Source organism: Haemaphysalis longicornis, unplaced genomic scaffold (assembly GCF_048455015.1).
Source record: "Haemaphysalis longicornis isolate Haplotype H1 unplaced genomic scaffold, Haemaphysalis longicornis Haplotype H1 scaffold_5, whole genome shotgun sequence".
In the NCBI taxonomy this organism is placed as follows: Eukaryota; Metazoa; Arthropoda; class Arachnida; order Ixodida; family Ixodidae; genus Haemaphysalis; species Haemaphysalis longicornis.
Genome location: NW_027526385.1, coordinates 166,030,311 through 166,045,446, shown reverse-complemented (window position 1 = coordinate 166,045,446; position 15,136 = coordinate 166,030,311). Strand labels below are relative to the sequence as shown.

The 15,136-nt window shown below is 49.0% G+C and overlaps 1 protein-coding gene across 1 annotated transcript in view; it reads right to left on the bottom strand.

Annotated features, from left to right (window-relative positions):
* The window catches only part of LOC144139989 (uncharacterized), a 94,446-nt gene extending 84,831 nt beyond the window's left edge, over positions 1-9,615 (bottom strand). The window contains exon 1 of the mRNA XM_077672205.1: positions 9,457-9,615. Within this exon, the coding sequence (XP_077528331.1) occupies positions 9,457-9,469 (13 nt within the window). The 5' untranslated portion in view covers positions 9,470-9,615. The remainder of the gene's footprint in view (positions 1-9,456) is intronic.
* Positions 9,616-15,136: the final 5,521 nt, after the last annotated feature.

The window sequence follows — 15,136 nt, the reverse complement described above, 5'->3', positions numbered from 1 at the left end:
GCTAGGGAGTTCAGATCTAGAGGTACAAACCTCCTTGGTCACCAGAGTTGCCGATGTCGCCGCCCGGCACAAGCCAGCGGCCACAAGCGCCCCCTAAGCCACATAAAGCTCAATAAAAATGTTTTCTCTCTCTCTCTCTAGACGCAATGTCCATGGTCCGATTCTTTCCGGTAGGCTGCATATGTTGCTGTTGCCCGCCGCCGCTAACCCCGTGCTCCTCAGGCCTCTGCAGTGGCCCAGTGCTTGGGTCGCCGGTTCCACGGCGTAAAAGCCCGGGTTCGGTACCCGCGGCTTTTCAATCCTAATGTTTTTTTCTCGATGCGTGCGCCCCCAAAAACCGCTAGTTGCCTGCTCGCCACTTTTTCACACACTTCCGGTGCGACGGACGCACAATGCACGGCCTAGAAAGCTGCACTGTCAAAAAAACAATAACAAAGACTTCCACTCCGTAAACAGGGGCGCGCAAAGCTTGACGTCAGCGGAAAGGGAAGCCACAAGAACGACCGCGCGGTGACGGCCAAAATCAAAACGCAATGACCGAAATGAAAACGCAAAACAACCGCTAGACCAAAACGATGCTCTTTCAGTTTGCTGAAGTTTACCCTAAGCAAATGTTCGGTACACGTTATTGTAGCCTACCCGTCCGCCGTATAAGGTGAACTGCCCGACGACAGCGAGCGACCCCACCGGTGATGTGGGGGGATTCGAGCGATCGCGGAGATGGGCGGCCATTGTAACGTGGTATATAGTGTGACACTTGTGCGAGGGCGCCCGCACCAGCTGCGAACAGCGAGCGAGAGCTGCGCCTGGAAAGCGCATAAATTCGCAACCTCCAACAGGAACAAAGTGAATACTTTAGCGGTGGTTAAAGTTTCCGGTTTCAGTACAACGCGTTTTTAAATATCTATCTCATGCTAACTTTTTAACCTCATTTCCTATCATGCGTAATCAAAACTGGCCCTATAGAACAGCCATCATCATTGCCTTAATTTTATTTTTATTCTGGCTTTAGTAGCCATTATTTTCTGAAAAAAAAAACTTTTGTTAGGCGCTGTTTCCCCAGCTGGCCGTGCAGCAAAAAGGTCCAACCATTGTCATCATCACCATAACTTTTGTTAGGCGCTGTTTGCCCCAGCTGGCCTTAAAGTCTTAGATGAACACAACAAAGCAACCAAAGCCGTCTCGGAAGATCAAACCTTCGCCTGCATTGACAGATACCTAGCAAATATATGGGATAAAAGAGCCAAACTAGTTAAAAGATGGAAAACGCAGAAAGGCAACAAGGTAATGAAAAGACGGACCAAGAATATAAAGGCAGCTAGAGAATACGCAGAGAGACTCTCGAGACAAAACTGGAACGATTTCTGTGACACCCTGAAGAACACTCTTAGCACATCCAAAACATGGAACATCATCAAAAGTCTGCTCAACCCAGAGGGCACAAAACGGGAGAGTAAACACAACCTGAAAAGCGTTGCCCACCTGTTCAAGGGTACAAACGAGCAACTCATCCATGCCGTGAAGAAAAAAATTCGATTTAATAGTCCGATTGAGGCAACAAACAAAAGATACGAAGGTCCGGTGAAGGAGACTCTAGATCGCCCCATTACTAAAGAAGAAGTCGTCGCAGCCATAATGGGAACAAAAAGAAAAGGAGCAGCAGACAAGGACGGAATAATCAACTCTATAATAAGAAACTTAGGTGACCGACAAATAGAACAGCTCACCAAATACTTCAATGAAAAAATCTGGATACCCTTACAATACCACCATCCTGGAAACACTCCGAAATATGAACCATACCGAAGCCAGGCAAACCCCCTGACATTGGCAACTTGAGGCCAATCTCACTAACCTCATGTCTGGGAAAACTCTTGGAAAAAATCATAACCAACAGGCTTTCCAAACATCTTAAAATGAAAAACTCATTCCCCCACTGCATGATTGGCTTCCGGAAAGGCCTTGCTACACAGGACGCTTTTATCCAACTCCAGCGCGATATCTTCAAAAAGAAGGAAGAAGGGGAACAATTTATCCTGGCACTAGACCTCAAAGGAGCTTTCGATAATGTAACACACGACGCCATATTGACAGCTCTAGAGAGGCTAGAATGCGGGGATAGAACATTCCGCTACGTGAAAGAATTCCTGTCCGACAGAACGGCTACCATTTGCATTGGAGACACGAAGTCAGATCTCTTTGACATGCCCAACAAAGGCACACCACAGGGATCTATCATCTCACCGCTTCTCTTTAACATCACTATGATAGAGATAGCAAAAAGAATCACAGAATACGACCAACCCGGGGCTGCAATTTACGCGGACGATATCACCCTATGGACAAAAAAAGCAACAGAAATAAAAAAATCCAAACGCTGCAAAAACGCAATCAATGAAATCACGGAACTTGCGGCCAACAACTGGTTGCAATGCGCCCCTGAAAAATCAGAGCTAGTCAGAGTATTCTCCTTGGGCCATGAAAAGCAAACGTTACTCTACATCGACTCGAAACCAATCCCTGAGAAAAGCCAAATAAGAATCTTGGGCATGGTAAGCCAACGTAACAAAGGAGCCGACGAAACGTTAAGATTCGCCAAAATCACTCAACAATTAGCCAAGATTATAAGAAGAATAACCAGAACCCGAAACGGAATGAGAGAAGAGGACACGCTGAGGATGACCCAAGCCCTTGTAGGAAGCGGAGCCGTGGACTCGGTGAGGGGATGTGGCCCTCCTACATTTTATTGGGGTGCGCAAGGCCCGGCCGGAACTGGAGTGGGAGCGGCGATGGCAAGCAACCGCCCAGGCGCTAGGTCGTGTTCCATCTTCTGTCTCGTGGCGCGTGGCACTGCTGACGCAGCTGGGCAAGCACCGCTGCTGATGATGATTGTGGGATGCACGGGTGATGATGCTAGGGGCGCTGTTAGCGGGTGAAGCTGCCGCCACTACAGGGCTCCCCCTAGCGCAAAGCGCGGTATGAAAATTGCAGGTTTACAGTTATCTACAAAAGACTATGTACATGGATAAACAACCCAGGCAGTTATGCAGGTTTGACCGCGTTCCAGGTCCTTAGGCTGTAGTTGTCGGTCCCAAAAGAGCGTCCGGTGATTGCGTGGACCACCGGTGGCCCTGGCTGAGAGTGGAGAGTAGGACGAGTTGGCGGAGGGTGAAACAGTCCCGAAGTAAAAGTAACGCGAGCTGCGGCCGCTGCGCGGACGACAAGGCGATGTTTGCAGAACCGGCGCTCTACGCGCAGCCCTTTGTGACGAATGTCCGCTTGCGTTCGGCTGCTAGTATGAGCAGGTTTATAGCCTTGACGGCGACGTTTTGAGCACTGGTTCGGGTGCAACCTCGTGGCGTGAGTTCGAGGCGCCGGAGACCCGGAATGGCGATGATGGGCCCAAAACAGCAGTCGCCGTTGACAGCGTGTGTATGAAAGGTGCCGGGCAGGACCGCGCTGATGGCTCGTTGGAGTGTGCCTCAGGAGTGCTCGTGATGCAGCTTGTTTTGGCGACAGGTGCTTAGGGCGATGTCGGTGCCGCTTGGCGGAAGCACGCTGAACTGGTGGCGACATCGAGCCGTTACGCACCTGGGCGCGTGCTGCCGGAGCGTCGGACTTTGTGACTGCTTGCTGGTCGTGAATGCGAGAAAGCTCTTGCAACGCATGCAGCGGCGCTGTAGTCGTAGATGGCTTGTCAACGGGCTCTTCAGCAAGGATTTGGGTGTGTTGTTCTAAAGGTTGGGAAGCCGGAACGTTGTCGGCATGGTTAGCGGCTTCACTCCCTTGAGATTTCGGTTTAGGTATTGACGGCGGCACTATGAGAGGCGTCAGTTCGTCTGGGTTGTCTTTGGATGCCACGACGTACGTCTCGCGTGAGTCATGCTGCGACTGCAGTGTAGCAGGGCAGTCTGTCAACTTAGCGGGGCATATGACGACTGATGGTGGCGTAGCGGGCGATGAGGTTGGAACGCATTTCGTGGTAACACCGAAAAATAGCTCCCCAGAGCCCTCGCATGAGGCGGTAGAAGGGGCCGAGGCGGGCTGTGACTTTTCCGTGACGTCGTCTGCTACAAGTGTCGTCGGTGGCGTCGGTGTAGGTGCGGCTGCCGCGCTGGAGGTGGCGTCTAGGTGACCGATACTAGTGGCCGCAGACGAAGGCGATGGCGCAGAAGGTACAATGGGCTGCTGCGGTGTGTGCGGAGAGCGTGCGTGTACCTCCTCTGGTGCGGGCCGAAACAGGTCGTCCGTGAGGCCGTAGTGCGCGAGCACGGCAGCGCGAAGTTCATCGTATGGGGTGGCGCTGGGCGGTGGGAGGACGAGGACACAGCTGAGCTCTAACGGAAGCGTTTCCCAGAGGATGGAGTTCTTCAGAGGCAGTACAGTGACGTGGTTGAGCAAGAGGGTTGCCTCGAACTTGAAGAACCATCCTCTGAGGTGCCGTGGCTCGACCGCTGGTATCGGCGGGTCCCCCCACGTCGCCATGTCGGTGCGCCGCTGGCCGGGGATCACGTCCGGGTCACCACTTGTAGGAAAGCGGAGCCGTGGACTCGGTGAGGTGCGCTGTGGCTCTCCTACATTTTATTGGGGTGCGCAAGGCCCGGCCGGAACTGGAGTGGGAGCGGCGATGGCAAGCGACCGCCCAGGTGCTCGGTCGTGTTCCATCTTCTGTCTCGTGGCGCATGGCACTGCTGACGCAGCCGGGCAAGCACCGCTGCTGATGATGATTGTGGGATGCTGGGGTGATGATGATAGTGGCGCTGTTAGCGGGTGAAGCTGCCGCCACTACACCCTAATAATTAGCAAAGTAGCTTACAGCCTACCCTTCCACATTCTAAAGGGTAACCACCTCAATAAGATCAATGCGACGATTAGAACAGCCTATAAAACAGCACTCGGCCTCCCCATCTACACAGCTAATCAAAAGCTGTGCGATCTCGTAGTGTGCAACACATTCGAAGAAATAAGGGATGCAGTGCTCGCTAACAAAAAAGAACGACTACTCAAAACTCGCACAGGCCGAGCAATCCTATCCAACATTGGCTATCCGGCAGAAAAAGAATTCTTGAATAGAATGATACAACTATCACCAGACCAAAGAAGGGAATAAAAACCCTACCTATACCCAAACACATGGACAGAACCTTCAACAAGGAAAGGAGAATAGCAACGACTAATTTTCTAAGAAGAAAGTTCGGAAATCATGTAAACACTGTCTACACTGACGCAAGTAAGGGACCACACGGGTCTTTCATTGTAGCAGTTGTCGACTTCAAAGGCTCCCCCATAGACTACGCCACCCTTAGAAAACAAGACACTGATGAAGCTGAAACCAGTGCTGTTCTGATGGCTATCAGATGGGGAGAAGCAAATGACAGGAGCTTAAACATCATCACCGACTCGACAAGAGCCATCAAAAACATCACTGCCGGAGTAATGCCCATTGGCTCTAAACATATGATCCCAGGGGAGCTGAACCATGTGCACAACATTACATGGTGCCCTGCGCACGAAGGCTTGGAAGGAAACGAGAGCGCTGACTCGCTTGCGAGAAGTCTTACGAACCGCAGCGACGAGGACCACTCCTACGCCCTTCCACCATACGAATCCTACGGAGAACGTCTTAAAAGAATAAGACTTGAAAGGAGAACGCTACCCGCTACTCACATGGCCCTAAACGCCCACGATGCACAAACACTGAGAAGAATACAAACCAACACATTCCCACACAAATTAAGGCTGGCGCTTATGTTCCCAGACAGATTTAGTGAGGTCTTGTAAATGCAATAAAAAAGCCACCCTTTTCCACACCATATGGAATTGCCCAGTTATATGGCAAACAGAGAACCATACACCTCATTCACTAGAAACGTGGGAGGCGACTCTGGCCAGCGAGGCCTTGGAAGACCAGCGCCAGCTGATCTACAGGGCCTGGGCCGGGGCACAAGCTTCCTGGTCCCTGGAAAGAGGACTCCACCCAAGTTTCTCCCTTTAATCCCTTCCCCTACCTCAATAAAGTTTTACTGAACTGAACTTGCGGCAAAAGAGTCCAACCATTATCATCATCACCATATCTGGCCAATACCCTGAGTGGGTACGTGCCAAGCACTTCAAGGGCATTATTATCATTGTAGAGCACGCGCATAACAAGTGAAGTTATAGTTTCGCTTTTCCTAACTGATGTTGCTTTTATTGTAGTCTTGTTTTTGTTGCTGTTATTTTCGGTGTATGTATTCTTATACCTTGGCGCAAGCCCCCCCCCCTTATGTAATGCCTTCGGGCCTTTAAGGAGCAAATAAATGAAATGAAATATATGAAATCCCTTCATGCCTTGCCAATCCCCCCGAGCAGGTACGTGTGTTATCCTCCCCATCATCACCATCATCATCATCATTATCATGAAAGCACGTGGATAAAGTTGGATTTGCCGCAAGGCTTTTTACTGTACGCCAAAACCGGCGGCGCGAGTCACCGAGTACAAGCTTCGCTTAAAACATATGAACCGGCAGGAGACGCAGTGAGTACATTACGAAGCAATTTCGCCCCAATGAAAATTCACCCTGTTACAGGTTGATTATGAAAACCCTCTAAAACACATTGAAAGCATTCGTATGGGCAGAACATTGAGGACTCTGGTACGGCCTACTCATATAATCGAAAATTCTCGGTTACCGACAGCGTAAGAGATATTGGTGAATTTCTGGAAAAGAAATGTTTCGCCTTTTAATTTGTGGCGTTCTTTGCCGAGTACTCCAACAGCCAGGACCGTCCTGCATTTTCAGAAAAATGCAGATATCGCGCAAGTTCCACCTGTAATCGCTATAATGGCGGAAATAGAGATAACTGGTCGAACGAAGTTTTGCAAAGCTAACAAATAACGCAGATACAGAAAACATGGAAAATGGCGAAACGCATTTCAACTATAAGGTACATTTCGCGAAAAGTTCCACCTGGAATCTTTATAATAGCGTAAATGGAGATAACTGGTCGACCAAATTTTGAAAAAGCAAAAAATAAAGATATATAATTACGAAAACTGGCGAACCGTGTAACGCCCTGCATTTCGACAATAATGAAGATTTCGGGAAAGTTCCGAATCTAATCGGTAAAATAGCGTAAATGCACATAATTAGTAGAAAGAAATCTTGAAAATCTAAAAAATAGGAAAAATATAAAATAATTTCTGAAAACGTCAAAACTTATAACGCATTACATTTCCGCAATAATGGCGGTATCAGAAAAGTTCCACCTGTAATCGTTATATAATAGCGTAAATGGAGGTAATTGGTCGAACAAAATTTTTAAAAACATAAAAAATATAAAAATATAAAATTACGAGAACTGCCGAACCGTGTAACGCCCTGCATTTCCACAGAAATGCAGATTTTGGGAAAGTTCCAAATGTAATGGCTATAATAACGTAAATGAAGACAATTGGTTGAACGAAATCTTGAAAAAGTAAAAAATAAAAAAAATGTAAAATATTACGAAAATAGTAAAAATGCATGCCGTATGGCATTTTCACAATAATGTAGATATCGCGAAAATTCCACCTGTAATAGTTATAATACCTTAAATGGAGATAATTGGTCGAACAAATTTTTGAAAAATTAAAAATAACAAAACGATTAAAAATTACGGGAAATGTCGAAACGTTTAACGACCTGCATTTCAACAATAATGCAGATTTTGCCGAAGTTCCACGTATAATCTTTGTGTTAGCGTAAATTAGATAATTGGTGGAACAAAATTTTGAAACACTAGAAAAACAAGAAAAATGGAAACATTACGGAAAATGGCCAACCGTGCAAAGCCCGTGCAAAAAAATGCAGATTTCCCGAAAGTTCCAAATGCAGTAGTTATACAAGTGTAGATGGAGACAAAGCATTGACGGACTCTGATGGAGATAATTGGTGGAGCGAAATTTCGAAAAAATTGAATATTAAGAAAGAATTCAAAGCATTCAAGAGGCGAACCATTCTAATGGTGGTGCATTACCCAGTGAAGCAGTCGGCTTAACTGGGTATCACCATAGAGTTTCCTTACAATATGCACTAGAAAGGAATCTGTCGCTAGCGTGTATGCGGCTCACATCAAGGCTGTCTTTTTCGTCTGCGCTAGCCTTAGTTTCATCATTGGCTTGGATTGAAACCTTTTAGTGACCGCGAAAAAAAATATCCACAAAACCACGAACAATGCTGTGCAATTATGTAACTGGAAAATCCGTAGAACGTCCTGCATTTCCACAATTATGCAGATTTCGCGAATGTTCTACTTCGAATTGTTATAATAGAGTAAACGAAGATAATTCGTCCGATGGGATTTAGAAAAACGAAAAACTTTGGCTTCAAACACTCACACTCATGACAAGCGGCCCAAGAATTCTACGAATTAGTGGATAATTCTCTGAATTTCTGCAGAATTTTTTCCAAACCATAGGCTTGAAATATTTTCAGCATTCAAGAGGCGAACCATTCTAATGGTGGTGCATTACCCAGTGAAGCAGTCGGCTTAACTGGGTATCACCATAGAGTTTCCTTACAATATGCACTAGAAAGGAATCTGTCGCTAGCGTGTATGCGGCTCACATCAAGGCTGTCTTTTTCGTCTGCGCTAGCCTTAGTTTCATCATTGGCTTGGATTGAAACCTTTTAGTGACCGCGAAAAAAAATATCCACAAAACCACGAACAATGCTGTGCAATTATGTAACTGGAAAATAAAACAGGCTCTTTAAATACTAAGGAAAAAGGAAGTAAGCGGATTTTTGCCGAACCGGTTGTGCCTGCTATTCTGCGGCCAAGTTGCTAGTTACGAACACTGTCAATATTTCGGGGGGGAACTAATTAGAGACTCTCATTTTGTCAATTTTACGGTTATTTCAAATAGAAAGTTCCTTGATGAGCTTGGACGAGTTTGAAGAGTTTGGAAGAGTTTTTTCTAAAGTTCCTCTGAAATCGTCGCTTTCGTGGTTAACCAGTGCATAGACCGTCTGCTACCGTTTAGCAAAACTTGCTGCTGAGCGAGTTGGCTTGTACTTGAAGAAAACAGAAAAAGTGGCGCTAAACGGTTGTGGACGATGACTAGATAGGACGGATAAAGGCGCCCGTATCTGTCGTATCTTGTCTTCGTCGAAGTACGTTTTTTTTGTTTTTTTCGTCAGCTGGAAACTTCGCGTCGGCATATTTCCCGCTCAGTAATACGTCCTTCGACTGCGGCATGGCCAACGCCAGGTGCGATCACGCTCCGCCTGCTCTTTCACCGAACACGGCTACCGCGAGACTGGAAGGATTTCGGCTTCCTCGTAGCTCGTAGACGTGTTATTGCATAGTGGAGAAAGCAAATACCAAAAAACGGTTAAAAAAACATGCCAAGCCCGAGCCAAAAGCGGGGGTCTTCCCATAAATCCCCATGACGACATTGCTCACCAGGTGCAGTTACCTCTCTAGTATACTTACCAAGAAACTCCATGGGTATCACACATTCACGGAACAAACTTCCGAATGGATCCGATATGTCTCCGACGCGTTGTGCCGCTGCCCATTCTTGCAGTCGCGCATTGGGAGAGTTGACAATGGTGGTTGATTTCGCTGCTTGTCTGTTCGTGCTACACCTGACCGGCCCGTCTTATCTCCTGGCAGCGTCCATGTGATCGGCGTGGGATCTCTCCCCCCCCACTAGTGTAATCAGCGCGGAGCAAACAGACCACTTCCTCCACCATCTCCCGCACCACGGCTACGCCCTCTCCCACCACTCGGTTTCTGTTCGCGGACGTTTCCACGTTCGCGTAGAGCCCCACTCTCTCCCCCCCACCCCCCCTGATTGGTCTACAGGTAAAATGCGCTGCATTAGCCTGCCATACTGAGCTCCTACGCTGGGAATGGAATGTGCAGCCTCCCAAATTTTTAATAATATAGTGGGAGCGATGAGCGATCGGCATGTCAGCGCGTTATCACGGTGCTCAGCCGCGTAAAAGGCGAGAGTACGCGCACGCGCATAGGGCTATCGGATGTATGAGTGTCGTCTGCTACGCTGTTTCTTTGAGAGTGGTACACCCCCGCCACTGTATCTGAAAAACTTTGTTCACGAGAAACCATGGTTATTTGATCCGCGTACGCATATCATATGCGCGTTTCATTTTTCGTTGGGCTCACTTTCCCCGCCCAGCGTGAGGAATGTCACAGAAAAGGTAAATAAAAGTATAACGTGACCGCTTTCATGGCCGAAACGACCTTAGGCCGCAACGCGATATAATGTGATGAATAATAAATCCGATAAAATAAAAACTTGTTCCCGCGGTGCTTAGGTACCTTTGGAGGCAGCGAAGCGACCTTGCAAGGTAAGAAAAGTAGGGGGCGCGTTGCCCTGAGGAGAACAGCGGAGCAGATGGCCCTCCCACAACAGGTAGTTTTATGCGCATGCGCGTACTCTCGCCTGTTTTGTCGGTGAACACCGTGATAAGGCGCTGACATGCCGACCGGTCGTCGCTCCCGCTATATTAAACATTTCGGGTGTGGTATCGCGTCACGCTCCTTTCGGAGTAGGTTTTTCCTCCACGAAAAAAGCGAAACCGAGTGTGTGGAACCCGCCGCGGTGGCTCAGTGGCTATGGCGTTGCGCTGCTCAGTGCGAGATCGCGGGTTCGATTCCCGGCCGCGGCGGCCGCTTTTGGGATGGAGGAGAAAAGCGAAACTCGGCCGTGTGTGCGAGATTTCGGGGCATATAAAGATCCCCAGGTGGTCAAAATTAACCCGAGCCCTCTACTACGGTGCGCCTCATCCCCTGCGTTGCGTCGGCGTGTTAAACCCTACAACCAATCAATCAATCAACCCAGGGTGAAGAAAATTCATTCAGCATAAAAGCGGTCCTACGACCTCCATATATAATAGAAGACTACATATATTTCTCACAAAAGAAAATGTCTTCTAATAATGCATTTTTGCTTAGAGGTGAACCGACTTTGAAAAGATAGGTGTAAGCTTGGTTTTGTAGATTGCCTTTTGACCCGTGAAGCAGGACCAGAAAGAAATAACTTTATTTTCCGAGCACGTTGGCTCAGGAACACGAGGTAGCCGACGGCCGAAGGCTGGCGGCGCTGCTGGCGGCTCGGTCAACCTTACGTATCCGCAACGCCGGTTGCGAGCTGCCCAGCGCGTCCTCCCGCGGCTCGGTGGTGCAGATTGGGCGGATGGGTTGGGAGGACAGGCCATATGGTGTGAGTGAGTGCCAAGGAAGTCACAGAAGCGACTTTGGGGGAAAGTGAACTGAGAGGAACAGATCTTGTGGGGGAGGGAACGACTTACACGGAAGTTGGTCTGGAGGGGCGCTCCTGAGTGTTGGTTAAGGGGGATAGCGGTGGCGGGTGAGACAGTGATGCTCCGTGACTTCTTAGCATTGGAGCAGTCGATCGCGGGCCGACCGAGCATCGTTATAGGGCGCCTTTGGGGGAGTATGATTACCGAAAACGGCTTCCAATTTGGTGTTGTTGAGTTAACAGTGAAGTTACAAACGATAAAGGATTGCTGTCTGCTGTCAATAAATAGCCATCTACGGAGGGACTTTTGGATAAGCTATTGGCTGTGGATAAGCTATTAGCCCTGTTTCGAAACCGTTTTAAACCGCTGGAATTAACATATGAAGTTCCGGAGAGCATTGTGCTGAAATTCCTTGACCTCACACTGACCCTTTCTGGACATCATGTGTGTTGGGGCGTACCACCCGCGGGCGAACAAGCCTTCGTTACCCTACCGTTCGGCTCATTCAAAACTAACCAAGAGAGGCATCTCTGGTATGTGTTTTAGAAATTCCCTTCAAAAATCGTGACATCATACTATACAATCTAGCTTTAGAACGCCTTCTTGCAGCTGGGTACCCTGCGGGTGTCCTTGTTTCTGTAGCCGAAGGCTGAAATGTGCCAGTAAGAGAAAGCTGATAACAAAAAAGTAGCAGTGATTCCATACTTGCATAATACGTCCCACCGTCTAAAACAGATTTCCAGTCGAAAAAATGTAAAACTAGTTCTGTCTGCCCCTGACAAAACGAACCAGCACATCAAAATCACTAAAACCTACCGCAAAAAGCCTATAGTATGTGAAAAACAGCATCAGACGTCCTTTGTAGAATGCGCGGTAGGAGTGGTATATGAAGTTCCGCTGTCATGCGGAACGTTATATATCGGGCATACCAGCCGATGTCCTAATGACCGCTTGGAAGAGCACAGATGAACCGTTAGCAACCACCGGGATGGTCATTTGTCTGTCCACTGCCGCGGCTGCGGCTGCGGCTGCGTGCCACTGCGTGCCACTGCCGAGCGAAACAGAAAGCAGTCGCTACGAGAGCTTATGGAGGCAGAAATTGTGAGAGAGGATTCGAAGTGTGTGAGCGTGCCGTCGTTAAGTTTAGCAGATAAGGAGTCGGCTTTTCTTCGCGCTTCTGCAACATGTGGGCAATGGCGGTGAGGGGACGAGAAGAAAATATATATTGGTATGTCTTTCCAATAAAAACTAGCGCTCCGTGGTGTCTGTTCTTTTTCCTTGTCCTCGTCAGCATGCGTTAGGGATTTTTCTGCATTGCAACACCAACTCGCGCAGGATTCCGTACTCCGTTACGGGGTGCGGCAAAATTTCTCGCTTGCAGTTTCAGATGCTTCTTCCCGCAGTTTGCTCGCCTTATTTTTAAAGCTAATTATTCTTTTGGCAAAAGCCAGCTGAATATAATAACGGCGCGAATGTCTAAGAGAAAGCTAGAGCACTTCAGGTTCCTCCGAAATCTGCATTCGCCCCGTAGGGGCTGGTTTACACTGAGCTCTGAAACTACATGTTACGCAATTTTCAGGATTGCAGTTATCAGCAACAACCAGTGCAATATCGTAAAAGGCCTGCAAAATATTCAAGAACTGTCACAATTAATGCAGCCACTTTACTTCCTAAGCGCGCCAAAATAAAACTCCCAAGCATTTCCCCGAGGGTGAACATGGTTAAGTCGAATGCACGGGGTGATGCTATGAGGGGGAGTAAAGTTAAAATCCGTTGGCATTCGCCCGTGAGCGCGCGCGAGCCGACCCACGGAGGTCTGGCAGTTTATCGCTGCATATATAGGGGGGTACGCCGCGCCGAGCGCGCCGAGCCAGGTGGCTGAGAGAGGAGGCGAGCGCAAGGGGAGAGGGACAGCGGCGCACGGCAGCTGCAGCCGAGCGAGGGGGAGAGGAGAGAGTGTGACGTCACGGTGGAGAGAGAGGCGCGCGGCAGCTGCTGGGGAGAGGAGGCGCACTGTGACGTCATACCATGACGTCACGGCGCGAGGAGCGGTGCGGGGAGCGGCGCGCACCCGCGCAGCCACGGCGAGGAGGCGGAGCGAGCGCGGTCACGTGGTGAAGTGACGTCACCGCGCCGTTGCTACCGACGCTCCTCTCCGCTCCACGCCGTTGCTAGGGAGAGGAGGACTGCGGACGCCGCCGCCGGCGGTGGAAGGTTTGGGGTCGCTATAAAGTGCATTCGCACTTAAAAAATAAAGCTCCACTCATCAACCCAGCCTTGATAGGCGTGGTAACACAAATCCCTCGTACGCACAAGGAAGACAACAGGACAACTTGCGAGTAAACTCTCAAAGTACCACCTTCCTCTTACACCAGGGGCGTTTATTCGGTAACTAAAGACACCCTATTTGCGGACATTTTGTAATACCGTAATTACCCGATTCTAACGCGCACCTTTTTTCCGGAAAAATAGGCCGAAAAATCGCATGCGCGTTAGAATCGGATACGAAACCGAAACTGCCGGAACAGCGGAAATTTCGTCCCACCCATCGCCATCTCAAGATGGCGCCAAAGCCCTTAGCAACAATTTTTCGAACGCAGGAAGCATGGGCGCCTACGCTTTTCTATCGGCGTTCACACAAATCGTCAAATCGTTCCACTTGCGCACTTGATAACAGCAATAGCAGCAGCGGCTCTCACGCGTTCAAACGGAGCGGTCGGCTGAAGAGTGCGCCTCTGGAAAAGCTCGCGGGATGGGCGTGCGAGGCGTGGGCCACGATCGTTCAGAAGTTCGTTCGTTCAGAAGTGTGGCATCGCGAATGCTCCTGACGGCACCGAGGACGAGATGTTGTGGTCAGCGGAAAGCGACGAGGAGTGAGATGAGTGAGATTACTTCGGGAAATAAACCGCCCATTTCACTCGCATTCGTTTGTCTGGGTCACAAAGATCCGTGCGCGTTACAATCGGAGGTGCAAGTTTTTTTGGTTTTTTTGCCAGGAAAAGCAGGTGCGCGTTAGAATCGGGGCGCGTTAGAATCGGGTAAGTACGGTATATTCAAAGCTCGTTATATCGAACCTAAATAACTCGAAAGTACAAAAATTGAACGACGATAGTCTTTCGTCAACATTTGCCACGTAGATGCCTCCCTTCGCTTTCCCGCTCCCCTCTAATCTGTTCCTCTCCCGCCGCCCTCCTACCAAGGTAAACACGCTAGAGTCGCGGTTTTCAGCCATTTCTCAGCCGAGGACCCCTTTTTGGCTTCCGACCCCAGCATCACATATATGTCAATCGGTGTCATACTGCCACACAATGTGCACTTGCAACTTACGCCCCCTCTACCCCCCCTTCCTTACTCAAAGCCTACCTGTTGTGCTTGACTACTATGACGATGCAGGTCGTAATGTTGAACAATGCACTCACATCTCAAAGCCTTACTCCTATGTTCCCTTCTCTGTGTCTGTTGTTTCTTCTCCTAGCTGGCGTGTTGTGCAAAAAGCCGATGTTAAATTATGGGCTCCGCGAAGATACTAAACGCACATTTCATGCGGCGACGCCACCTTTTTCCTTTGCCAGCAAGTTGTCGTAACGTGCAGGAAAGGATGGGGGAGTAGGGAGGCTTCGCGGACCATCCAAATGCTCTCGCGGACCCTCATTTAAGAACCACTGCCCGATAGGTTTGCTCAAATAAATTTAAATTTACCGCGCTCCACTGCTCCAGGCCGGGTGCCTCGATGCCAGCGCAGCCGTACAAATGACACTCGCGTCGCATCGAGGCGCGCTACTTACACGTTTAGAGAACCACGTTGCTCCTCCTCCACGCGCGTTGGAAGCTGAACGTGGAGCCTATCTAGTGGAACCTTTCGTAACTGTTTCACTTTTGATTTC